The sequence below is a fragment of the Dipteris shenzhenensis genome, chromosome 31, assembly GCF_047967505.1.
Source record: "Dipteris shenzhenensis isolate YYH24624 ecotype China chromosome 31, Dip_SZ_1.0, whole genome shotgun sequence".
Lineage (NCBI taxonomy): Eukaryota > Viridiplantae > Streptophyta > Polypodiopsida > Gleicheniales > Dipteridaceae > Dipteris > Dipteris shenzhenensis.
In genome coordinates, this window is record NC_141626.1 from 21,921,763 (window position 1) to 21,949,326 (window position 27,564).

Consider the following 27,564-nt stretch of genomic DNA (forward strand, 5'->3'; position numbering starts at 1 on the left):
TAAAACACTTGTGGAACAGCTGCAGCATTCTATAGTTACTGTTTTATGCCCATTTGAGCATGGTACAGTGTGTCAAAAGGTACAGTGACTGGAGGGAAAATTTTATGTTTTGCTGCAGATTTTTTGACAGTAAAAACAGCACTATTGTGAGTGCTCCTGGCTCTTGATAGAGTAGGTTTTCTGAGAAATCAGAATTTTATTTAGTCATTTTTTGACTTACAGGGAGTAAGGCACTTTCCTTTTCTGATATGGCATCAGGGGGAAGTGAATCCTCAATACTGAACATAAAGAAATTGGAAGGGGCACACAATTATGCATTATGGGCAGAACAGTGTTTGAATGTACTTCTGCTAAAGAAGATTTCTAAGCCCATAAGGGTGAAGGGTGTCAAGCCATCTGGGATGGCAGATGATGAGTGGGAGGAGCTTGATTTGTCCGCAAGGGCGGCTATCATGCTTACTCTCACTGATTCTCTTGTGTTCAATGTTCAGGCAGAAAAGACCTCTTATGGCCTATGGCAGAGGCTAGAAGAGTTTTGTATGCCCAAAAGAGTTCAGCCAGTAAGGTTTATTGGTTGAAGAAGCTTGTCGACCTTCGCATGAAGGAAGGTACAGCTATGACCTCACACTTGAGTGAGTTCAATGCCATCTTTACACAGCTTATTGCACAGGGATTGAACCTTGATGAGGAGTTCAAGGCTACTTTCTTGTTGTGTACCCTCCCTGAGAGTTGGGACACTTTCAAGACCACTCTGTCAAATTCAAATGTCACTCTTATGTATGCTGATGTGGAGAGCTCTCTCCTTATGGAGGAGATGAGCAGGAAGAATAATATGGGCAGCAAGTCTTCCAATGCTTTGCAGGTACAGGAAAGAGGTAGGACTCAGCAGAAGGGGAGATCTGCTGGCAAGTCCAAATCCCGCAGTCATTCCCGTGGCAAAAAGGATATTGAATGCTTTCACTGTGGCAAGAAGGGACATGTGAAGTCTAAGTGCTTCAAGTTTATACGGGATCAGAAAGCCAAGAAGGCTGAGACAAAGGATGCAGGCAGTGGAAACAAAGGCAAAGGCAAGGCCAAGGCAGATGACTTGGATGCAGTGAATGTTGCAGCAGAGGATAGTGACAGTGACAGACATGATGTATTATGTTCTTCTGCTGTAATTGCACATACATTGGTTGTTGATGGCCATGACATGCACACCTGGCTCTTGGATTCAGGTGCTTCTTTTCATGTTACGCCTCATAGGGAGTGGTTTACTTCCTACACAGGTACTCATGGAGTTGTTCACCTTGGGAACAACTATGCATGTCAGATTGCAAGGATTGGCAGTATACAGATAGTATTCCCTGACGGACGCATATTTATGCTTGATGGTGTTCGCCATGTGCCGCAAATCAAGAAAAATCTGATTAGCACTGGCTTGTTGGATGACAGTGGTTATCACACCACATTTGGGGATTCCAAATGGGTAATTACTGATGGCCAGGTTGTAGTGGCTGAGGGTTATAAGAGTGATACCTTGTACCCTCTTTATGTTTCCAGTGTAGGTAATCATGTTGTTGCCATAACCGAGCTGCCAAAGGTTTCATTGTGGCATAGCCGGTTGGGACACATGTCCGTTAAAGGAATGCAAGAACTGTCACGTTTGGGTTATCTGCCGTCTCTTTCATTTTCAGATTTGCCTACTTGTGATCATTGCATTTTTGGAAAGCATTCTATGACTCCTCATAAGAGGAGAACTCCCCAGAATAGAGCACCGCTTGATCTAGTGCACACTGATTTGTGTGAGATGCCACAGCTATCACTAGGGGGTGCAAAGTATTTCATTACTTTTATTGATGATGCCACACGCAAAGTGTGGGTCTATTTCTTGAAGCATAAGAGCGATGCCTTAGATGCTTTCAAGAAGTTTGTCGCTCAGGTTGAGAATCGGACAGGACGCAGGCTGAAATGCCTCAGATCCGATAATGGGGGTGAGTATGTGTCACATGCTTTTGTACAGTTATGCGAAGCTAAGGGCATTAAACGGGAACTCACAGCCCCTCATAATGCATCTCAAAATGGTGTGAGTGAGCGGATGAATCGAACTATTCAGGAGAAAGTTCGATGTATGTTGTCTTATGCTGCATTGCCCCATGGCTTTTGGGCAGAAGCCGTGCAAACAGCAGTTCACCTAATTAACAGGTCGCCGAACAAGGCTTTGGAGTTGAAAGTGCCAGAGGAGGTGTGGTCTGGCAAGCCACCTTCATATAAGCACTTACGTGTGTTTGGCTGCGAGTGCTTCGCTCATGTACGCAAAGAACAGCGCACCAAACTGGAACCAAAGTCTTTCAGATGCATCTTCATGGGTTACGGTGACGAAGGTGAAATGGGGTACAGGTTATGGGATCCTGTCAAATGGAAGATTATACGCAGCAATGACGTCATCTTTAAAGAGGATAGTGTACACAAAGAACCCGTGCGACCTGTGGAATACAGGAGGGTTGTTTATGATGATGTCGGACAGCAAAGAATGCCCATTAATATGCAGCAGCAGGCTGCTGTAAATAACCCTGTTCAAGAGGGTATACAGGCTGAAAATCAGCCAGACAATTTTGCCAATGATGCACCACTGGATATGCCAGCAAATGGCGCTGTAGGACACCCAAATATGGTGGTAGAGCCACCCGTCATGCATGACGAACAAGCTAGACAGCAGCCTAATACGGAGCATTTTGTTAGGAGGAGCACCCGTGTACAACGGCCTCCTGACAGGTTTGTTCCAGGAGCCAATAATGTTGCTGATTTTATCATGCTGACAGATTGTGGTGAGCCTTCCAGCTACAGGGAAGCTATGGGAAGAACAGAGAAAAGGAAGTGGGAGAAAGCCATGCAGTCAGAAATGGACTCCTTACTTCAAAATGATACATGGGACTTGGTGCAGCTACCTGCAGGCAGAAAGGTTTTGCCATGCAAGTGGGTTTACAAAGTCAAAGTGGATTTAAATGCTTTACCGAGGTATAAGGCCAGATTGGTTGCCAAGGGATTTAAGCAGGAGAAGGGCATTGACTTTGATAGATCTTTTCCCCTGTAGTCAAGATGATTACTTTGAGAGCAGTGTTAGCTCTTGTTGCTCATGAGGACATGGATTTATGTCAGATGGCTGTGAAGACTGCTTTTCTTCACGGAGATCTCCATGATGAGATCTACATGAGTCAGCCAGAGGGATATGCTGTTAAAGGGAAAGAGCAGCTTGTGTGTAAGCTCAAGAGGAGCTTGTATGGACTCAAGCAGGCGCCAAGAGAATGGTACAAGAAGTTTGATGCCTTCATGCAGTCCCAAGGGTATCATAGGTGTGAGACCGATCACTGCTTGTACACCAAAGGGGCAAAGGATGGCAGTTTGATGCTACTCATTCTATATGTGGATGACATGCTGATTGCCAGCAAATCTCAGCAGGAGATTAGTGCTTTGAAGAAGCAACTGCATAAGTCTTTTGACATGAAAGACTTGGGTGATGCAAACCATATTCTTGGTATGCGGATTATTCGTGACAGGTCCAAGGGACTTTTGTTTCTGTCACAGAAGGAGTACATTGACAAAGTACTGCAGAGGTTTAAAATGGAGGGGGGGAAGTCTATTAGTACCCCGTCGCCTCCTCATTTAAAACTCAGCAGTAAGGACAGCCCCAGATCAGATGATGATAAGGCTGAGATGGTCAAGGTTCCGTATGCATCTGCAGTTGGTTCTTTGATGTATGCCATGGTTGCCACTCGTCCGGATATTGCTTTTGCAGTGGGAGTCATCAGCAGGTATATGGCAAATCCAGGCAAGCGACACTGGGAAGCAGTGAAAGGCGTCTTGAGGTATCTCAAGGGTACCAAAGACTTGTGCATATGCTATGGTAGGCAGGATGCATTGGTGCATGGTTTTAGAGATTCAGACTATGCAGGGAATGCAGATAACCGGTTATATTTTCACATTTGCAGGAGGTCCTATATCATGGGTGTCTCGTTTGCAGAAATGTATTGCACTGTCAACCACTGAAGCTGAATATATTGCAGCCACTGAGGCTTGCAAGGAAGCAATATGGCTTACTCGGCTGGTGGGAGATTTGGGCATTACAGGAGATATGCCAGTTTTGCATTGTGATAGTCAGAGTGCTATCATGTTGGCAAAGAATCCGGTCTTTCATCAGAAGACCAAGCACATAGATGTGAAATACCATTTCATCAGGGAGGTACTGGAGGACAAGCAGCTTGAGCTTCTGAAGGTGCACACTGATGATAATCCTGCAGATTTGCTCACTAAGAGCTTGCCTACAGAGCGGTTTGCACATTGTCGCCGCATCATGGGATTAGGTTGAGACCATTCTTATTTTATGGTCTTGTATACAGTGACTGTATATTGCTGTAATTTTTATTCTTTTCTCCCCTTTAGGCACATTGGCCTTTAGGTGGGAGGTTGTTGGGGTAAAGGCACATTGCCACCCTTTAAAATGTTACGACTATGACTGTCTTAAGACAGTCATAGGGTGAATACCTAATCCTAATAAAACCTTTGAGTTTGTGGTGTGGCTCAACACATTTTTACACACCCACACTCCTGGTGTCTCTCCTATCGTTCCACTCCTACCTTTCCCTCACAGAATGTGGCCGGGGGGCATTGTTTAACCCAAAAGGCATGACCAAACATTCATAGTGTCCATACTTTGTTCGAAAAGCCGTCTTGTACTGACCGCCTTCTCGTATGCGAATTTGATGATAACCTGAACGAAGATCAATCTTTGAGAATTGTGTTGCATGTAGAAGTTGATCGAAGAGGTCATTGATGCGAGGCAATGGATACTTGTTTTTTATAGTGAGCTTGTTGAGGGCTCGGTAGTCGATGCAGAGGCGCATTGACTTATTCTTTTTTTCCACAAGTAGTACAGGAGATCCGAAAGGGCTGCGACTGGGCCGAATGTGACCTTTGTCGAGTAGTTCAGTCACCTGTCTTTAAATTTCTTTATTTTGAGTGTAAGAAACCCGATAAGGAGGTTTCGACGGTGGATTACTACCGGGAATAAGTTCAATTGGGTGATCCACTGGTCATCGAGGTGGTAACTGCTTCGGCAATTCCTGTGGAAAAATATCCAGGTAGGGCTGGAAAAAAGGTTGGTTGAGGTATTCAGGAGGATCCTTTGTTGGTGTCTCCTCTACTGCCGTAACCAACAGAAGTGAAGTCTTTACTTGGCGTTTACGAACCCACTTCTTTACTTGTAGGGCAGAGGCAACTGGGGTTGAAGGAGAGTCCCTTAAACCAGTTAGCTCAATAAGTTTTTCCTAGGACAAACTGGATAGTATGGCTGCGAAAACTAATTGATGGATCATAGTCGTAGAGCCACTGTTGTCCAAGTAGGACGTCGTACCGAGAAACACATGATGTCGAAGTTCAACTTGTCCTTATAATGTTGGATGCGAAAAGACAAGTTTTTGTTCCGGGTGTTGCACAAGAAAGTAGTTACATTTGCGAGTTCAATCTGATAGTCCATGAGACTAGGACTGGTGGTCAACCGAAGTTTGTCGACCATAGAACTAGCTAGGAAGTTATGAGAGCAGCCACTGTCGATGAGGATAGTGACCGTTGTTCCACGAATCGATCCTTGAACACAAAATACTTGAGTGGCCAAGGAAGGTTCGGGGTTGCTGGCAAGGCTCGGGTGGATGGTATTTGCCATTCGAACAGCTTTGCCTTTCTTGTCTTGTGCTGGGGTAGCATCTTCTATTTGGGAAGTGCTAGGTTCCATATTGGAATTTTGCTTTGGTCGCTTGGGACAATCAAACCATCTATGGTCACCTGTACAGATGGTACAAAGTCCTTTTGTGCTGGAGCTGTTCTTGTCAGTGGCCGCACCTTTATGTGGGGGATGTCAATGATGACTTTGTGAAAAGAAGAGGCGCGATCCTTGAAGGAGTGCTTCTGTTGGAATCCAACATACGATTTCTAAGACTTCTGGGGATCTTGAGACTGTTGCTGACCTTGATTACCGGAGTTTTTTCGAAACCTGGTGTTATCTTGAGGGCGAGCACCTTTGGCCATAGTAGAGTTCTGTGTGCGATTAGCACTCTCCTTCCCTGTGTTTTGGAAATCTGTAATACGCTCTGCGTAAGCAATAGCGCCAGCCGTGGTGGTGATGTTAGCTTTAAGGACATCAATGCGTAACGAGGGATTTAGGCCTGAGATGAAAGCATGAAGGCGATCATCCTCAGTTAAACCATCAATCTCCAGCACCAATGTGGTAAACTGAGAGATGTAGGAAGGCAACCTGTTTGCTCCAACTGTCGGAGTTTTGATCGTGCTTGGAAGTCCGCATTGGTAGGTATGAACTGCTTACGGAGTACGTGTTCAAAACGTTCCCAAGTTAACACACTTTTGCCGTCCTTTAAGCGTCTTTGCCACCATAGAAAAGCTGTATCCTTGAGGAGGGAGGTTGCCAAGGCGATCTTTTTGCCTTCAGTGAGGTTAACAGTATGTCAAGTCTTATAGTTTTGGAAGCTTGAAGTAAACGATAGAGGACACGTAGTTCAGTGTTTTCTACCTCAGGTGGAAATGAATCCGCATAGTCGTCTGGTTGCGTCACGTCATCCTCTGTATGGGTGGTACTGCGAGAATCTTGAAGTTGTTGGACTTTCTGGACCAAGTCGGAGATGCTGTCCTAAAGCTGGGAAATTTGAAGTTGTAGTAGTGTTTCGCCTTGTATGTTGACTTCGGGGGTCTTTTTTGGACTTGAGTCTTTGATCTCTAGAGAGGCTGCACGCGAGCGTTGCGACATATCTGAGGTCCTCGTGAGAAAAGCACGAACCTGCGCTCTAGTTTGTACCATTCTTGGAAGAGGATTCGGGCTGCTCCCTGAGGTTGCTCATGTTGGAGGGGGCAGGCGAGGCAGGATGGAATCACCCGTGGAAATCTAGTAAAGGAGGTACTGTCTGAGGTAACACTGGTGATGCCGAAATGGGTGTTACTGCTCGTGAGAGTACAGGAGTAGGTTGCAGAGTCCACGGATCTGAGAAAGGATAAGGAGCTGCTGTCGGGAATGAAGGATATCCAGAAGGAGTGCCTTCAGAGTGTAAATACTGTCTTGGGGAAGGTACAACCTGTATGGGAGGATATCTGGGAGCTGAAGGAGGTGGAGAGTACCCTGGAGATGCCGAAGGTGAGGGGTAAAATTCTCTCCAAAGATGGACAGCAAACTCTTGAGGAATATCGGGTTCTGGGTATCTTCGTGTCTCGTGGAACACAACCTGGACTGTGCTGAGGAAGTAATGTAACTGAGGTGCCTCACGCAGAAGATATAGGATGTGGTCCAAATCACTAGGAGGGCACGTGACATAGAAGACCCAAGATGCCAAAGCTCCGAAATGGGCTGGTTGTGCAATCTGAACACGATATTGTGTGGTAGATAATGCCTGAGGTGTCCTTGAAAGGCCGGGTGAATTACCAGGGGTTTCCATGCTTTAAGGGAGCGTCTTTCATTTGCTGTAATTTGATAATGACAAGAGAATCCTTAGAAGTAGAATGGAAAGAATCCACCTGGCACTGATTTAATCTGCCAATTGTTGCGTAGAAAAGGCCTGCAGATTTCTGTCCGGAGGTCCTTGTTGCAGTGGGTTGCGAGGAGCAGATCGGGGCCTGGCTGGTCCGGATTGGAAACAGGAACAGGGCACTTTGAACAGGTGGTCTGCATCGCGATAGGAGGGCTGAACCGCTGCTGAACTGGCAGGAAAAGGTGGCGAAACAAAGGGGGGGGCAGGCTGTCAATGGCAAAACAGGTTGATGGTGAAACCAGGCTGTCAATAGCGAAACCAGGCTGCAGGCTGTCACTGGCGAAACCAGGCTGCAGGCTGTCGAGGCTATCGCTGATCTGGCACTGCAAGCAGGGAACCAGGGCCAAAAGATTGGCGAGGCTAGGGGCTGCATATGGCAAGGGGAGCAGGGCAGCGAAATGGCGAGGGCAAGGGCTGCGCAAGGAGGCCAACCTGTTTGACGAAAAAACTGTACGGGCGTTGAAATTGGATCGTCCCTTTTGTCTTTTCGTTTGTGCTGCCTTAGATTGGGTGGTTGCCCAAAAAATTAAAGGGTGGGTTTATTTAACCCTTGGGTATCTAGGGTAGACCTAAGGTTTGGGGCTGGGTTTTCCTTTTTAACCCCTCTAGGTACCCTTTTTATAAGTGCTTGGTGCCAAAAGGTGTGCCTATTCGAAGGGGTGTGACCCTTGGAATAGGTGCATCTTTTCATGAAGGGGTGTGTCCCTGTTTTTAAAAGGGGTGTCCCCACATTAAGAGGTGTGTCCTTTTTTCCACGATGGGGTGTGTCCCTTGGGTGAGGATTCAAGACTCTTCATCAAAAGGTGTGTCCGATGGTGAAAAAGGTGCGTCCCTTGGTTTTGGGACAGCCCAAGCACATGAAAAGACACCATTTTTGTCGTGTCCATTCACATCAACTTGTGATGTGTGGGAGATGGAGAGGCCATCGATGACTTAAGGCAAGGTTGGCGCTAAAAATTTTTACGCTCATCCTCTCCATCTCTTCCATGCACAATGTGCACGGATATCCTTCTAGCGGAAAGAGATGTATCAGATAGGCGCTAGAAGGTGGAGGACATTTCCTACAGGCAGAAGCGAAATTTGCTCTGATACCACTATAAGAAATCCTAGATTTACTATATTTAGAAATGTGCTAAGGAACAGAAAGGAGACTGAAATAGCAAAGAACAAGGAATAATTGTATTGCTTGAGTGTCTGTAGAGAAAATTGTCGTGTGTCATCCATACAATTGGGCCTCTCTTATATAGAGAGTGAAGAGTCACACATGAAAAGGTGTGTACTCCAAAGTGTATGTGCATGAAGAGGTGTGTACCCTTGTGAAGGGTGTGACCCTTGATGAGAGGGTACATTACAATAGGAATGTCTCTTCAATAGAATGTCTCTTGTGAAGGGTTGTGCCTCATAGGAAGTGTCCCGTCGAAAGGGCATATGGGTTGTGCCTCATAGGAAGTGTCCCGTCGAAAGGGCATACCCTTCCACAAGTGTCCATTCATCAAACCATCCATAAGTCTAGAAATAGAGAAAGGAATACGTCACAGATCGTGACAAAGAGTGACATACAACCCCATTGGCCAGCTTTCACAGCAGCAGATAGAAGCATGTCCCTCTGCAGATATATTGAATCTGGGTCGTGCTATCATTAAGCAATGAAATATTCATTTACTGAGGCTTGAGCGCAACACCAGAAGAATTTGAAACTGAACTAAAACCATGTAACACATAATATCAATGACCAGCTCCAAAGCAGCAGATAGGAACTTGTCCCTCTGCAGATAGTCATGTGTTGATCCGCACAGAGTACTTGTGCCCACAATTTGTAAAACAATAACAGAAAATTATTATTCCAGTACTGGGATAAAATAACTTGAAAGAAATACCTGGAAATTAGCAAATGCAATCCACAAACTTTCATCATGTGGCCGTTCTCTTGTCAACTGGTTGAACTCCCTAGTTTTTCTAATGATATAATCATCCCAGCTTTCTTCACTAAGTATATGTATGCCATCTTCTTTCTGCTGATTCTCTGAGTCATCCACAGCAATAAAACTACCAGAAGGAATGGATGAAGCCTTTGTGCCTTTTGTCTTCCGTGACTGAGTAATAATTCGAAGCCTCCTAAAGTCCTTGCGCCTTTCTAAAGAATAATATTTGGAAGACCAATAGCGCCCCTCTGATCTCAGCTTTTCATCCATCGTTGCATCATCCTCCTCCAAATACATAGAGGGGAAGATGGTGTGTAAGCCGTCCCCCTGCTTTCTTGTTCTGAATCCTGTTTGGTGTCTGTAAAAACGAGCAACGTCCATCCTACACAAATTGCAAGTTAGAAGCTGAAGTACTCGCTATAGATATGTAGAACAGAAGAACTGTTAATAACCAGGACAAACTAGTAAATGGAACCGGTTTACGCTTTTTGCACTACAGGCATTACGAGGCCTTAGGCCCAATTTAACTTCATAGCTTCCACTTTCTCATACACTCTGCTTGGAGATTGACGCTTACTTGAGACCAGCAAACCAAAAATAGTCTAAAAAGCCATTAAATCGTTAAAAATATGCGCATGTGCACAAAGGCCATTCAGGTAGACAGCTAACATCGATGCTCAAAAAATAGATGAAGTGAATCATTCAGATTTCAAAGATAATTCTGTTAGAAATTATACATTGAATGGGCCGTGCTTGCTAGGCCAAGCCCCAAACCGCTAAAACACAGCAGAAAAGGAGACCACACTCTGAAATCCATAATTCTCCTCAAGGTGCGTGCACAAGCATGCCACAGATCTGTAGTAGACTGCAAGATATAGCAACCAAGAGCTGACTATAGATAGGACCAAAAGATAATTATAAAAGTGCACTCACAACCTACATCACGTGGAAGCAGGATGCTGCTCCAGGATGCTGCTCCACTGGCACTAGATCTGAGGCAAGTGTTGCCCAATCTCCTGCTCCTCTCTTGGATGCTGTTGCTTTCAAGCTTCAACTAGCAAAGCGTATGCTGAGATATACATTATTGAAAGGGGACAGCAAAGATTTGGGGCCTCAGGGTCACTTCTTGTAGGCTCAAACCGATCCCTACAATCGCACTCTGTCCTTCCACACCAGCCTCTTTCAAGTAAGGCCCATCTGTTGGTGTGGAAGTGCCCGACCGAGGGAGAGCCGCCCAGTAAGCTATATATGCCTTTAGCGCCACGCAAGCAAAGTATGGTGGTGCACCATTGACTCTTGAGTCCTGCCTCCACAACCACTGTTCATATTAGAGTGCAGATCGATATACAAGCATATCCTCTATCGGTGATTCTGCTAGAACACCTGCCTGCTGTGGTCAGTTTATACAATGGAGATACACCCAAATTGGGAAGAGACTCTGTGACCTCAGTAAGAAAGGGCAGATCCTTTTACTTCTCCATGATCCTGGATGTGGGTTTAACTAGCTTTGAGTTGTTTCTTTCTTCCTATGGAGTCTCCTTTCCTTCTCATAAATTTCAATTTCTCAGCGAACAGGGAGTGGTGTCAGCCTCAGTTCTTGGCATCTCATCACCACATGATCCTTGGTCTCCACCTCTTGCAAATAGCATACACACAACGAGAGAGAGAGAGAGAGAGAGAGAGAGAGAGAGAGAGAGAGAGAGCGCAATTGTACCTGTACAATGAACCAAATGCCAAATTGTCACGGTCTCCATGTGTGTCGAAGAAGTAGTCTTTAGTCCTTGTATCCACCCATCTGCTGCCACCAGATTTCCTTTTCAGTTGCATGCCTTCCAGAGCACCGATTTCTCTATCATCCGCCTCCTGCTCTTTCGATTTCTTTTCTTTCTTGTCTTTCTTTTTATCATCTCTGCGTCCTTTCTTCTTGTCCTTTCTCTTCCTCTTCTCACTCTTTTCAGCGGCTCTTCTTTGCCCATGATCCTCGTTAAATTCCTCACTCGAGGTGGCCAGCAGCTCATTTACATTCTCAACAAAAGGATGCTCCTCAGGCTTCTTCTGACTGTCACCCTCATCTAAATGCCACTCAGAAACGGGTGTAGAAGCTGGAAGAAGGCTTTCTGAGAAACTTGCATTGGACAACCATGTTAAAGGCTCCCCTGAGGCCGATACTTCCAAGACTGCCTGCCACAACATGGATATTGAGTATATAGAACAGAAACACGACACAATCCACCTCAAAAGAATATTAATTTTGTTTTGAAAATTTTCCCTTCCGAGTGATCAGGAGTCAGGACTTCCACACCCGCCTTTTACCAGCTGAGTCTTTTTCCTTCCTTAAGAACAAAGAATTTGAGAAACACCCTTGTCTTCACGTGCAATTTCCACGAACTTGCTGTTATATAAAAACTAAGCCAGCAATGCCTACTCTAAGGCAGACACCATGCAGGAGAGAAAAAAGTGATTTTAAGAAGGTGGAGGTGAAAACTATGCCAAACCTGAGCATAGCCATGAAAAAATTGGGCATATGAAAAATTGGGGGTAGTGGTGCAATCACTGAAGGATCAAAACTCACCCGATTAGCGATTGGGAAGAGCGACCCTGAAGAAGGAAGCGAGGGAGCGTGCTCGTCCATGACTCATGTTAAGAAAAGTCGGTCATTCTTCTCTTTTAACGAATGCTTCACAAGGTGGAACTTTTAGCACGCACAAGGCCTTTCCAAGAAGGAAGGCCACCCGGTGACCGGCCCAAGGTCCGGAGCCAATGGCGCCGGTTTCTGACCGGGAATCGGCAACTAGTGCTTATTCCCGCGGCTTCACCGGTCGCTAGATGGCCCAGTTTCCTCCCAAAAATTGACTCCCAGCGGCAATTCTCGATCGTCAATAGATGGGGGAGGAGGCGATGCCACGTGTCGCATTTTAAGTGGAGCACAAGCGGTTGGTTGGACATGTGGACACATGGGGGAGGGGCAGCAACATTTGTCGAAATTTTATTGGTTGGTTCGGCAACGCTGGCAGCTCATAACGTCACCACATGGTGCCACATGTTATAACAGTCAAAGCTCTGCCATTTGTGCACCGGTGGATGTACATGCTGATCTGACGGCTCAAATGGAGCGCTTCTAGTGAGGCAGCGATTGAAAAAGATCTAATGGTTGTGATTGATTACCGTTATAGCCGGTGGACTTTGTACGTTCGTGTAATTTAGCTAGTTGAGATGCCCTCCACCTATTACCATATAAAGGTTCCCAGATCGAATGGCCAGGATCAACGCTCCATCGATCCCAGCCACAAGTTGTAATCCAACCCTAGAACTCCCAATTCTCCCACGTGAAGGCCGGAGGTAAATGGTTAACCCTAGGTCAAAAACTTGATTGCGGCGGTGATTTGAGGGTTTGTAGCAGTTGTGTGTCAAGTAAGAGCCTGTTCACGTGCAAAAGGTGGTTTGCAAACCAAGAATTTCAATTTGGGTTCACCATGGTGGTTTTGGAGGGAAAATCTGGTTGCTCCTTGAGCCCCTACTCTTGAGTAAGGGCTAGCAAAAAAAACAATTACCGATAGCAACACAACTTGGTTGCAAACCTGAGCTCCCACATGAACAGGCTCCAAATTATTTGTGGGCGAAATTAGTTAGAGTGGAAATCGAGGAGCTACGTTCCCTCTGTGAAAGTGCCAGATGGTAGAGATTTAATCTCCGCCAACCCTAGACCTTAAGGGTTTATCATGGTGGAAAAAGGGTTTTCATGGGAAAATCAAATTTCCCTTGTTGAATGTCATTATGATGATTTTATGTCATTTTTTGCCCTTAAATGCTTCACAAACTCTTTTTCCCACAAAACCATTAAGGTGAAGTGCTCCCTCGTTTTGTGGGAAAAAAATGGAAGAAAAGGTAGGGGACCACTTGCCACCTTGGCATAGAACTTCCCATTTCCCACAAAAGTACACAATGTCCTAAGTCCTTTAGGGGGGTATATGATAGTGTTAGCACTTTAATCAAATTTTTGCACATTTTAATTAAAAATGTAACTAATTTGCCTTGAAATATGGAGGCTTAAAAACCTTGTATTTTCAAATTTGAAGGCTAAGCAATCCATGTCCCTAAAACCTTTCAACCTCCACACAATTATGAGAGTGTAACCTTATGTTAGCATTGCTTCCAAACCAAAGTCACAAGAACATTAAGAAAGTAGAAGCACAAAGTTGCTTTGTTCTCTAAGGTTAACATAAATGCTTGTATGTAATCCATTTGCATCTATCTTTAAAACCTTGCTTGACTTGTGAGGTTTGATAATGAAATCAGTATCATTCTCAGGTTACTCTTGTACATAGGCCGCAAATGGCAACATTATTGAGCTTGCTTGTAAGCACTAGTCGGATTAATAGTATTCAAACACAATAAATAATGGTGGTACTATTTTGGGTTCATCATGCCATTGACACAATGACTCCCATCAAGTTGGAAGCCCTCACCATGCTATTATAACTAACCTCATGTCTCCATCACTGATAAATTATGTCAAGTGATAACGAATATTCACATAAGAGCTTCATTAAAAGGCAGTTATGGCTACAGGTAGCATTTTTAGGCTTGTCTTTCAATCCTAAATTTATGATTGGTCGCTACTATTAGCGGTAACTTATAAGCTTCAATAAATAAAGGCTAGTAGAGTACACATCAACCCACATAGCTAGCATTTGGGTCAAAGTAATCTCCCCTCTTTTGTGTTGTTTTTCAACATGGAAATCATCAAAGGCTACCATACCTTCACTATTAAGATGTCATAGCTTTTTAGTCTTTGCAGGGTCATAAAAAAAGAAGTATCACTTATAAGGGTTATCTCCATACCACCACAAGTTTTATCAATTAAAAAAAAGAAGAAAATGAGTTCTGGGAATGTTAGTCAAAATATAAAATTTTGCCATATAATTAAGACCAATGTTGCATGTTACAAAATTGTATTTCCAACATTCCTTGCTATGGAAATTATTTTATTTTAGTCAAGTGTGACTATGGTAAAGTATTCCATAGGAGCGCACCGAACGCGGCGGGGTCCTAGTGGATGCTTTGTGGGGTTTAGTTGGGCACGCCTAACTACCTGTGTATTGCTAGGCTAGATGGTTAGTATTGTGAGTGATTCCATGTTAATACTAATGTCACTAGTGTTATTGATGTTATTGAAATTGGTCGCAAGGTGTGTATTTTGTGTGTATTTTGATGTATGTATATCAAGCATACAATTGTGTTGGGATTAGTGGGTGTGATGATTCATCAATTGATTGTAACAACTAGCACAATTGGCAACTTGAGTACAGATGATGAGTTGGATAGTGAGGAACGGAGATGGTGAAGGTGATTTGGATTGATCGAAGTATCTAATGGCTGTCAAGGGCCATGGGTCATATCATAAAGTTATGAATTTTAAGCCTTGGGCTAATTTATCTGATAAATTTTTTATGATGGCATATTAAGCCTTGTGATGTTTTAAGCTCGTGGAGCTATGTTGAGCAATCCCTCTAATTATGGACAAGGGATGCTTTTGGATGTACTATTATTGGCTCTTTGCTTTTTAGAATTACAATTATAAATACTGGAAGCAAAAGCCACCATCTAGGGGGGGGCAAATTGAACCCCATGTAGTGTCGGTCTCTCTTTCTCTTCTCTTCCCCACTTGTTTCCTTGTTCTTGGTTTCTATGGTTTTGGTAAATCTTGAATTTGTAAGCATGTTTGATTTGAATTTTCGTAACAGTGGTATCAGAGCCTAGCTACTAGCCTAACTATTGTGGGAGGCAAGAAACATGAGTTTCTGTAATCTGATGACATAGTCGTTCTCAAAATGTTCTTTTTGATCGTTTCGATCACTTGATCACTAGGTTTTGAGTTTGTATGCAAAAGTTATCAAAGATCTTTGAAAATCAATGCTGCAATTGCAATTGATGAAAATGGACCATGATGGCTTGTTCAAATGGTATGCGCTGGTTTTTTGAGTGGTTGGATCAATATGTTCCAACTTCAGTTAGAAATTTATGGTTGTTTCTTTTCACTACCTATTGTCAATGAATTGGTATTAGCAGTCTTTGGATAGAAAGACGAACAGCCATGATGAGAGATGACTTAACCTTAGGGCATGAGGACAGTAAAGATTCATATTCTTATAAAATTAATGATATTTAAAGTAATAATGGCATCATGTGATTTCAAGAATGAAAGTCATATGAAAATCGCGACCCGGATGTCACTCTCCTAAGCAAAAGACCATGCCTTTTTGGAAGAAAGCAATAGGAGTAAATTATGAACCGAGAGCTGCAGATGAAACAAGGATCTCCCACTCTCAATAGGCATTAGTGTCCCAAGCAATAACCCTACTGGGCTTGGCTCTCACACCCCAATGGCAATAGGCATCCATCTTTGCTCCAACACCTACATGAGGCTTGGAGTTGTTGCTAGTAGGCCATACAGAGTCGCACAACTCCCCTCACTACCTTTGGTGTCCACTAATTCACTGAACATACCCAAGCAATAGGTGAGAGCATAACCAATCTGCCTGCAACCTCCATAACAAGAGCTTGAACTGGCAAGCATCCCCTGTGGACGACCCTGCCAACTAAGCTTCTCCAAAACAGCTCACAGCGAGAAGCCACCACTATGAGGCATGTGAGAATTCTCAACCAGCTCAGAGCTCAAACCCAATCCATTCATGAGCTAGTGCATACCACTTGAAGAGCACTCTATTCACACCGCCACGTGGCTAGTTGCCTAAATGAATGCACGATATGCATGTTATTGGTTCAACGCATCTCTGGATACATCTTTTATCCTTCTTCTTTGCTTTACTTAATTGTTTTTTTTAAGTTGCATATGATGAGGTCACTATGAAAGAGAGGCTCTACAAGGAATCTCTTTTGAATCACAAAGTTATCAGACCGACGCTTGAACGGGAAGCAAAAGAAAGTTGATTGGGGCTCAACCAAGCAAGCGAAAATTTGGAAGGACAAAGGAGATACGTATCTATTCCCATATTTTTTGTTTTTCTATATTTTCATTTTTCTTACTCTTATTGAAATACTCATATAGAAAAAAGAAAGAACGTTATGGCAACGAAAGGGAACAATTGAATTTGAAGAAGAGTGACACATCAAATTAAAATAGCATGAAAAAGAGAATAAAATATGATAGCCTATATGGGATCTAGGATAATCTAGGTGAGCTAAGAGTTTGTAATGATTAAATAAGCATGATTACGTGCATTAATAAGGATAAGAAGACGTATATCCCCGTGCCTAGCTTAATTATAGATAACAAAACTATTATTGTGCGATACATATGGTATGCTTCAATAAAGTGTTCTACTAATGTGAACTGAATTGAAGAAAATTAAAGAGAAGAAGAAGCATATGACATTTTTGCTAAGCAAGAGGGAAGGCATGATTGTTCGGTGGTGGCAAGCTTTTTGCTACAGTAGTTTCTTTATGGAATTGCTTTTATAGATAATGAAAAACAGTTGGTATGTCAGATAATATCTTTTATGTATTTTCTAGCAATTGAAGAAAATACATATTAGATCATTACTAGCTACCAACCTAAATCAGAAACTTTGACATGTGATTAAACAATGACGTACATATACCCTTTTGCTGATCACAGAATAGTACATGTCACTTATTGCGACTCACATTAAAAGAAAAAAGAATTATGCTTTGTATTTGTTATTATTTCTCAACATCATAACTGGTATGGGATGGTATAGATATTGAGGAATATGACAAATATAATGCTGGAACCTATACCAAAATAACATAAGCAATGAATGGATATGGTATACTACTTTCTCTTGGTATAGGGTAAGAATAAAAATAATCTTTCATAAGTTTTGAATTGGCTAAATTCATTATCTCTTGGTTAATGAGAGCTTAAGATCTCTTGAAGACATTTTTTGACCATGATTATACTTGATGGATATCCAAGAGATTACTCTTCACATCTCTACTCATTGACTCAGAAAGTCAAACATACGACTGAGGTCAGTTGCAATCCAAGCAAGAGGGATGTTACAAAATTGTATTTCTAATATTTCTTGCTATGAAAATTATTTTATTTTAGTCAAGTGTGACTATGGCAAAGTATTCCATAGGAGCACACCGGATGCGGCGGGGTCCTAGTGGATGCTTTGTGGGGTTTAGTTAGGGACACCTAACTACCTGTGTTTTACTAGGCTAGATGGTTAGTATTGTCGGTGATTACATGTTAATACTAATGTCGCTAGTGTTACTGGTGTTATTGCAATTGGTCGCAAGGTGTGTATTTTGATGTATGTATATCAAGCATACAACTGTGTTGGGATTAGTTGGTGTGATGATTCATCAATTGATTGTAACAACTAACACAATTGGCAGTTTGAGTACAGATGATAAGTTGGATAACGAGGAATGGAGATGGTGAAGTGATTTGGATTGATCGAAGTATCTAATGGCCGTCAAGGGCCATGGGCCATATTATAAAGTTATGAATTTTAAGCCATGGGCTAATTTATTTTATAAATTTTGGATGAGGGCATATTAAGCCTTGTGATATTTTAAGCTCGTGGAGCTATGTTGAGCAATCCAAACACCCTTCTATTGATTGCAATGTTATGTATTCATAATTCCTAACTAGAATACCATCTATCCATGATTTCTAGCTAGAATATCATCTATCCATGATTTCTACTATTGTGACTACAATGCTATGTGCAAGAGGCTTACATGGTGTAATGTTGCTTCTTATTTAAGACTTATCCAAACTCTTGATGGTGATCATGCTCATGATTAAACTCTCCCCATTCTTTTCCCTACTAATTACTCCAATTGATGGTGGTGCTAAAGGTGCTCTTCCCATTTTTTTCCTAGAGGTGCTAGAGGTGATTCCTACTAGGCAATTGCTCTAATCAATGGTGGTGCTTTCAACTAGGAGCTTACCCAACTTGATATTGATGGTGCTCTGCCATAGAGGTTTACCACACTACAAGAATTATGGTAAGATAGGGTGGCCTAAAATTTCCCTCTAAGACCATATATAGCATGATTAGGGCCGTCCTCTTACTTTCATTGTTGCAATTTCTCAATAAACAAAAGCTTTTTAGGGCCACACTTTCTCCTCAAAAGTAGCTTCCTTTTAAAAAAATTTTAAAATTTAAAATAGTCACTTTTTTTCAAGATCGGCGAGCTTTCAATGTTATTTACAAATACATCAACTTCATTTGTCTACAGATTGTGATGTATTAATAAATTTATCTTCTAGTACTCCTATCCACCTCAATTTCCACATCCACATCCACATCCACCTCCTCCTCCTCCTCCTCCCCTTCCATCTCCACGTCCACTTCCACATCCACCCCATCACGTCCTCCTACTCCCCTCCTATTCCTCCTCCTCCTCTTTCATCTCCACCTTCATCCCCTTTCGCTTGCTCCTCCTCCTCAGCCCCTCCACCTCTACCTTCTCCTAAATGTCCATCTTCTAAGCCATCACCACCATCACTACTACCTTCTTTGCCATCACTACCACCACTCCCATTGTTACTAGCACGACCACCACCATCAAATTCTCCTCCACGTCTATCTTCTACATCATCACAACAATCTTCTCCACCTTATTTGCTATCACCACTACCATCTCACCATTGCCACCACCACCACCTTCTTCTACTTCTAGTCACTTGGCTGGAACATTTGGCAAACATGATGCCATTTGGTGGGTGGTAGCAATTAGACTTCATTGGCCTCCATCCTTGTAATTATCTGGGCAAATATGGTCCCCACTTTGCATGGCATGTGGGAGTGGGGCCACAAAGATTTATCACAATAAAGTAATGTGGGGCCTAGTTTTGGTGGGATAGTATCTTCTTTCATGACTCCCCTATTGGAATTCAAAGGGATTTTCTACCCTTTATGGTAGCTTTCCTTGTAACTAGAGTTCCTACTGATGCACATTTATGGGTAGCTACATTGTTGCACTCATTCCTATATAGTTAGTCCTTTGATAACCCCTCCTTGTATTTTTTAAATCTTAATAAAGCATTAATTTGTTGCAAAAAAATAGATTTGGAGACCCAACCTTGAACCCACTAATGAGGATGATCAAGAGAAAGTGAAGAATGCAAAAATCCTTAGATAGCACCATTATTGCCACTTGCTTGAAGGCCATCCCATGGTATTCTTGTACTCACACCTTGTTCAAGCCCTCGAGCTACAACAACAAAGGCTCAGGGCTGACGATGAGGTGGTAGCACAATACAAACTAATCTACAATCCACCTAAATCCTCCTACTTTGCACCCTCTTGCTGCACTTCTAAAACATAAAAGCTAAAAATAAGTAGCATACAAACCAAACAACAAAAAAAGAAACCAAATTACATTTTTTTAAAGATATTTTTTATCAAAATCCAAATCTAAATTGACATTGCAGTGTTGTTCATGTGCAAGACTTGAAATGTTCACCATCTCTGTAGTCCATCTTCTTGGATCCTTTTCTCTTCCTTAAGGTTAAGGATTGTTTACCACACACTTTAATAAACCTTTTTTTCCTTGAGGGTTCCTCCCACCTTGTTGCATTGCATTTTCACACCTATAATCATCTGGCTATGTAGTAGTGTCCTACTCTACATCCACAAGTTGTGTAGTCTACTCTTTTGCAGCCTCTCGCTTTGTATCCACGTGCTACAAATCCTCTCATTTTATAGCCATATCGTCTTCTACATCCACCCAACATGAAGCCTCTTGATGTGCACACCATTGGTCAACACCATCCTGAAGCACATTTGTGACATGAAAACTACCAATAAGTACCAAACAACCAATATAGAGAGTGTAACAAAATAACCATGAAAATTACATTGATGAGTTCACAATATACATTGATGTTGCAAATACTCACCATTTATGTGGTCCATCTGCTTAGATGTTTTTCTATTAGGGTTTTTTAGCACATACTTTAAACCTCCATTTCCTTGAGGATGGCTTAGCATGCTCCTATCGTAAAATCCTCTGATTGTGTAGCCACCCTTGCTCTGCATACTTTAAGCCTCCATTTCCTTGAGGTTGTCTTAGCACGCTCCTATTGTAAATCCTCTAATTGTGCAGCCGCCCTTGCTCTGCATCCACTATTTTGTAGTCTCCTCTTATGCACCCTTTTGTTGCAATCCTTCAGTTGTACAACCACAACTTGTTGTGCATCCACTTGTTCACCCTCCTATTACAAATCCTCCAGCTATAGAACCCCTCTTGGTTTGCATCCACTTATTTTTTACTCTCCTCTTGTGCACCCCTCCTACTACAAATCCACTAGAAGTGTAGCCACTTCTTCCTTTGCATCCATCTATTTTGCAGTCTCCTCTTGTGCACCCTCCTGCTCCGTATTCACTTGTTGTAAATCCTCCCATGTGCAACCACATCATCTTTTGCATCCACCTGTTGTGCACCATACTGATCAACATCTAGGTTGTATTTACTTTTGAGAATCTGGCTGGTTTGAGTTTGTACGCTAGTTCACCCTAGCATTTATTGAGTTTAACAGTAAACCTATAGCTTCAAAAGATGCAATAGGCACTCTTGCTATGGCATGCATGTATTAATGTAATAGTATCTCTCAAATACCATTTTTTGTTCTCTCTCTCTCTCTCTCTCTCTCTCTCTCTCTCTTTTTGTAATCCTTCTTTGTATCCAATTTTCATGATAGTTGTACTACTAACTAGCACTAACTAGAGACTAACTAGCACTAAAACTACCTTGAAAAGTGGATTATGAATAAGATTTTCACTAATTAGTGCTAGTTAATGCTACTTAGTGTAAATCTTCTTTGTAATCCACTTTTGACGATAGTTTAGGTGCTAATTAGTATTTTAATTAGTGGTGGTTAGTGATTTATTGCAAGTTAATACTAACTACATTAGTATGAGCACTGTACTAGGAATAGTAGTGGCATTAGCACGAGTAATAAGTATCACTGATTAGTACGTAGTAACTAGCCCTAACACCTAGTACTAAATAGCAGTGATTAGTACCAAGTTGACTAGCTTTTAAGAGCTCATGGAAGTATTATTATACATAATGTCTATGATTTGCCATTTCCAACCATATTCCTTGCATTTAAGTCTTTTGTTATTACTTATAAAGAATCTACATATTTGGAAGATGACTAAGCACTAGAAGGCATTCCGTTTTTCTATGTACCCTTAGCAAGTGGATGCATGCTTAAGTGGCCCAAATAAGAGTGTCCCAAAGATGAGTGCTTAGTGCTAGAAAGTAGTCAAAAATTTGTGAAGAGAACCTTGTGAGAGCATGCAGTTAGTAACTACCACCTTCTATAAAATTATGTAAAATTACATCTCAAAGATAGTTTTTGTGAGAGAACATGGCAATGATAGGTAGCTATTAAATATAGTAATAATTCTAAACATATTTGATACAAAATATATCAAGTAATATAAATGTATATAATAACTACTTGCTCGTGAGGTTCTCTTGACAAATTCTTGAGACACAATTTCCCTTCACATATGCTATGCCACATCATTAGTCAAGAGGAAGGATAGGGAAAGAGAAGGAGAAAATTAAAATTTCCAAAGAAAAACAACCATTAATCACAAAAACACATTCAAGGTAATTCTACTCAGGGAGATAATACACGGTCCCATAATGTCATCACTAGGTTCAATGACATGATCTATTTCTCACTAATAAAAGACCTCAAAACCTATAGTTGGACTAGGTTTTGAATTGTGACTAGATGCCTGTGAAAATTAAAATTATGTGACACTTAGTTTTATATATTGTTAGTTGTATTTAAGTAATTTACCAACCAAGGAAGCAAGATGTACATGATTGTTAGGGGGGGGGGGGAAAGAGAGAGACAGAGAGAGAGAGAGAGAGAGAGAGAGAGATTATTTTGTAGAAGGCACAATGAGAGATTATTAAAAGAAAAAATCATCAATGAAAACATGAGAGAGAGAGAGAGAGAGAGAGAGAGAGAGAGAGAGAGAGAGAGACATTATTTTATAGAAGGCACAATGAGAGATAATCAAAATAAAAAATCATAAATGAAAACATTCTTGAATGAAATAGAAGCTTATATATAATGGTTAGGCAAGTCTGACTCATCTAGCAAGGTTGTTGCAATAAATGATGTAATCGAATTCTCCACGTATTAAACTTTACTAGCATGAATGGAAGCCTCAACAGTTACAAAGTGATTTCCATAGATTATTGTATCTAATTCTTCCACTACATCTCTTCTTGACTCATTTACATTGAACCACATTTTTAGATAGTAACTAGCAAATCAACAGTAGTTGCCACTGCTACTCTATGAAGTAGCACTATTATGCTAAAAGTGCTTGCTTAATAGTTAGGGCTACTAATACATTGTAGTGTTAGGCAATAATATAACATTGCTTATCCATAAACTAGCTCTATGCTAGTGTTTATGGTGTTATAATAGCAATAGTAAGTGCTCTACTAGTAGTTAGCAATGCTAGGTCTTATTAGCGTTATGCTGCTAGTATTATACTAGTACTAGTAGTGTATACTTTAAGAGCACTCGCTTACTAGTTAGGAATGCTAGTACATAGCAGTTGTTCTTAGCATAACACTACTAGCATAGCTAGCACATGTATGCTGTTGCTATACTTATACTTAGCAATTTATCATTCTTGTTATGTCAGCCATAATTGTCATGAATAGTGGACACAGGAATTAATGTCTAAGAATAAATAGGCCTAGCATTACAAAGGGATGCCAAGAGGGGTCAAAAGGTTAAGGTCCAGGACACTTGGCATCAAAAAGAGTCCACATGGCATGCATTGGGTATGGGGTAGATTTCTAGAGAGAGGGCTCCACATGGAAAGAAATAAGGGAGAAGGAGTTCAGGGGTGATCGTGTTGTTTGATGACTACTCGTTTGCATGCCAACCATTAACGTGGACTCCTTTGAACCGCCCTTCATCCAATTTCCTGTCTCTTAGAGGGTGTGGTTCTTTCCAACGTAGCGAAGGATTCTTAGGTCCAGCACTAAAACATCGTCTACAAGAAGCTGAACATGGTATCATCTATGACCATCTTGATGGCAATGTCCTCACGAGAATTTCATGTAGTAAGGCAGCTTCCATCTCAGTGACTTTCTTTAGTGCAAGAAGTTTCCCTTGAGCACTAACTATTAGATCATCCTTGGGACTAACACACAGAGAAGAATCGTCACGTGAGTAGCTTCATCGATTGTGGACCTTCATTGTTGAATACATAGAAAGAGAAAAAGAGGAAGCCACATCATCTAAAGGTTCAAGAACCTTTTGCCCTTTTACCCCTCTCTATTTCCTCTTCACCCCTTTCTTTCCTAAGGCTCTTTTTCTTTCCAAGCTCCCAAGGCATCCTAATCTTTCTAGCCTCGCTAAAATTTAGAATCAAAAGGTATTGAAGATCGAGAGCGAGAGAAAATTTTATGGATTGGTGCGTAAAGTCAAGATTTCTCATAAGTAAAAAGGTACGACAAGTTTGGAGAAAAAAAATCCAAAACCCTCAAACAAATATAGGGAAGTGGACATTTCATTTTTCTTTTTATTATAAAGTTTTCTGCTTTATAATCTCTAGAAAAATCGCATTTGAAAATGTCAACTCCAAAAAGGGATGAAATGATTAGGGAGAGCGAGGAAAGGGCTATAAAAGGAAAAGCTATAGTTGAAGAGGAAATACATGAGAAAGTGCATAATGAAACTTAAGAGGATAACGTGGAAATGGAGGACATAGACTATAGTAATTATGGAATTCTCTATTCGAAATTCATTAAACTTGAAACTCAAATGCAAAACATAAAAACGTAGTTAGGATCTATTAATGATACTTTGAAGTCTCTAACTGAAGCCATAACCAAACTATCTGATTCTCAATCGGTGTCTCCTATGGCATAATCATTGACTCCTTCTAGCCTTAAAGAAACCTCTAATAAACTTAAGGACTTGAAACCACCAATTCTCAATGGGGAAAAAAGGGAATATGACAAGCATGCGAATAATATGTTCTGCAAAAAGGGTAGGACTTCCATTAACTTAGGAATACCCCTCTTGAAAATCAAGTTGTGGAAGCGACTCTTTCCCTTGGGAATAAGGCCTATAAATGGTGAATGAACCTCAAGGAAAATGATGGAAATTTGAGGTATTGGGCTGAATTTGAACAAGCCTTCTTAAAAGAAATCTGAAAATGAGTTAGAAACAGCTTGGAAAGCTTGGGACAATTGTACTATGGGTAAGAACACTCTAGTCCAGTACATAGCGAATTATAGGGAGGCAGTCCTTAAGCTGAAAGGAATCCATGAATTCCATTTTCTTAAGTATGCCCAAATATACGATGACATGACGGGGAAATCTAAAGCTAAAACTTTGGAACAAATAGGTTTTGTTCCTACATTCAACAAATTTCCCAATTTGAAAAGGAAGGGGCACTTTAAAAAGGAGTTCTCAGAGGCACCACCTAAGAAACGTCAAACACAAAAATATCCTCTCCTAATGAAAGAGGATTATGAAAGGGCCAAGCAAGAAAATCTTTACTTCAAATGTTTGGGCAAATACCATGCTGCTTGGAACTGCCCTAAAAACAAATAGGCAACAGCGCAAGCCCCAAATACACCTCTACAAAAACAAGTACATGCGGTGCAGGTGTTGCCACTTAATGGTACTGAAAAGTATAGTGAGGTAGAGGTCTATCATGAGGATAGCACCCACATTGTTGTCTATCATCGGCAATGTGGCAGCCCACCTTTGGTCCTCATTATTTAATGAGGATTCATGGAAAAATAAAGGGGCATAGGGTAAGAATTATGGTCGATGATAGCGCAACACATACTTTCTTAAATTGCTCATTAGTTAAGAAATTGAAGTTGCGAGAGAGTCCAAGTGTCCATAAATATGTGGTCTCTCTAGAAAAGGGTGGTGATAAAAAGGTTTGGGACACCATAATTCATGGTGTAGAGGTGGAATTCCAAGGTTATTAGGATGCCTTGGACTTCCAAATTATGCATCTCGATCAAATAGATGTTGTGTTGGCCGAGAGTGGTTGTATAGTCTTGGGCATACCTTAAAGTGGAGTTATTTGAATAACTACATTATGTTTGAAAAAGATGGCAGAGTATTCCAGATTTAGGGAGAACATGATGTGCCTAGCTCTTCACTTATTTGTTTGATGGAATTGGAACGACTGCTATGCCAACAAGAATGCGAGGTATATGTTTGTGAGCTTACTTTTATGTGAATTTAGGTCTTTTGCATCATAAAAAAGTAATATTGTTTTTGATAATGTTAAAAAGTAATTAATGATTGAATTTAAATATGTTTTTCCATCTGATTTGCCTGATGGTTTACCCCCTGAGAGAGAAGTAGATCATAAAATAGATATAATCCCAAGATCTACTCCTGTTTGTAAACCCCCATATAGACTTAGTAAAAAAAAGGAACTTGAGGTTGAGGGACAATTAACTGAATACATTAGGAAGGGCCAAATTCAAGCAAGTAGCTCATCTTGGTCTGCACCAACTCTACTGGTAGAGAAAAAAGATGGTACTATGCATTTATGCATAGATTACTGAGCATTAAATAAAATCACCATAAAAAATAAGTATCCGATGCCTCACATTGATGAGCTCTTGATCAATTTCAAGGAGCAAAATATTTTACTAAAATTAACTTAAGGTCATGATATCACCAAATACGAATTAGAGAAGAGGATGTCCCTAAGACACCATTTCGTACTAACTATGGGCATTATCATTTTAAAGTAATGTCATTTGGGTTAACAAATGCTCGAGCAACTTTCATGACACTTATGAATAGTGTATTAAGGCCATATTTAGGGAAATTTGTTGTTGTATTTTTAGATGATATCCTTCTTTATAGTAAAACTAGAAAAAAGCATTTGGAACCTTTGTGAAAAGTGTTTCAGCTACTTAGAGATAACTCACTTTTTGCTAAAGAATCCAAATGTGAATTCTTTGCAAAAGAAGTAAAGTACTTGGGATATATAATATCCCAAGAAGGGATTTGTATGGATTCTGAAAAAGTAAGGGCCATATTGGAATGGCCACATCCTACAAATCTAGAAGAATTCTAGATATTCTTGGGTTTGTCTAGATTCAATAGGAGATTCATCCAAGATTATGCTAAGATTGATGTTCCGATGATGGACTAGCTTAAGGGGAAGGGAAGCACCTTCATATGGGATGAACCTCAAAAGAGGACTTTTGAAAAATTAAAAGTAGTAGCTATAGCATCACCTCCTGTCTTAAAGGTAGTGAAGAGGCTCCAAAATTAGCTAGGCTATTTATGGAGCGTATTTATAAATTGTATGGGCTACGAGCGCGGGTATTGTTAGTGACTAGGATAGCAACTTAATAGCCATTTTTGGAGGGTTGTGTTTATGAGGTTGGAAAGTTTTTTGAATGTGAGCACTGCAGATCATCCACAAAGTGATGGTCAAATTGAAAGGGTCAATCAGATCATTGATGATATGCATCGAGAATATGCAAATAAATGGCAAAGTAATTGGGAAAAATATTTGCCCATATTAGAATTTGCATATAATAGTGCCAAACATTCAGCTACATGTTTTCTCTATTCATGATGATGCACAGATTTCAACCTAGAGCCCCAGTGGCTGTAGGACTTGAAAAAGAGAAGGTTCAAGTGGCTGTAGGGCTTGAAAAAGAGAAGGTTCAAGAGGCCAAATACTTTCTTAAAGATATGAATCAAATGCTTAAGCTAGCTAAAGATAGCATAAGAAGAGCACATGATAGAGTAAGAATTGTTGCAAACCCCCATAGTAGAAGGTTGGAGTTCGAAGTAAATGAGAAAGTCTACCTAAGGGTACCTGAATCTTCAAAATCTCTAAAGACAAGTAAATGTCTAAAGCTGTCTCCTAAGTATTGTGGACCATTCACAATACTTAAGAGAATTGGAGAACCTGCTTACAAATTAGCCTTACCTAAAGGATGTAGAGTACATCCAATTTTTCATGTAAGTAGGCTAAAAAGGAAGAAAGAATTTTAGATAAACAAGAAAAAAGAAGACT

The 27,564-nt window shown here is 41.2% G+C and overlaps 1 protein-coding gene across 1 annotated transcript in view; it reads right to left on the minus strand.

Moving 5' to 3' along the window:
- LOC147881196 (uncharacterized) overlaps positions 1-12,187 on the minus strand; it is a 117,233-nt gene extending 105,046 nt beyond the window's left edge. The window contains exons 1-3 of the mRNA XM_087369712.1: positions 12,060-12,187; positions 11,202-11,668; positions 9,443-9,869 (exon numbers count right to left, since the gene is read on the minus strand). Of these exons, the coding sequence (XP_087225838.1) occupies positions 9,443-9,869; positions 11,202-11,668; positions 12,060-12,119 (954 nt within the window). The 5' untranslated portion in view covers positions 12,120-12,187. The remainder of the gene's footprint in view (positions 1-9,442; positions 9,870-11,201; positions 11,669-12,059) is intronic.
- Positions 12,188-27,564: the final 15,377 nt, after the last annotated feature.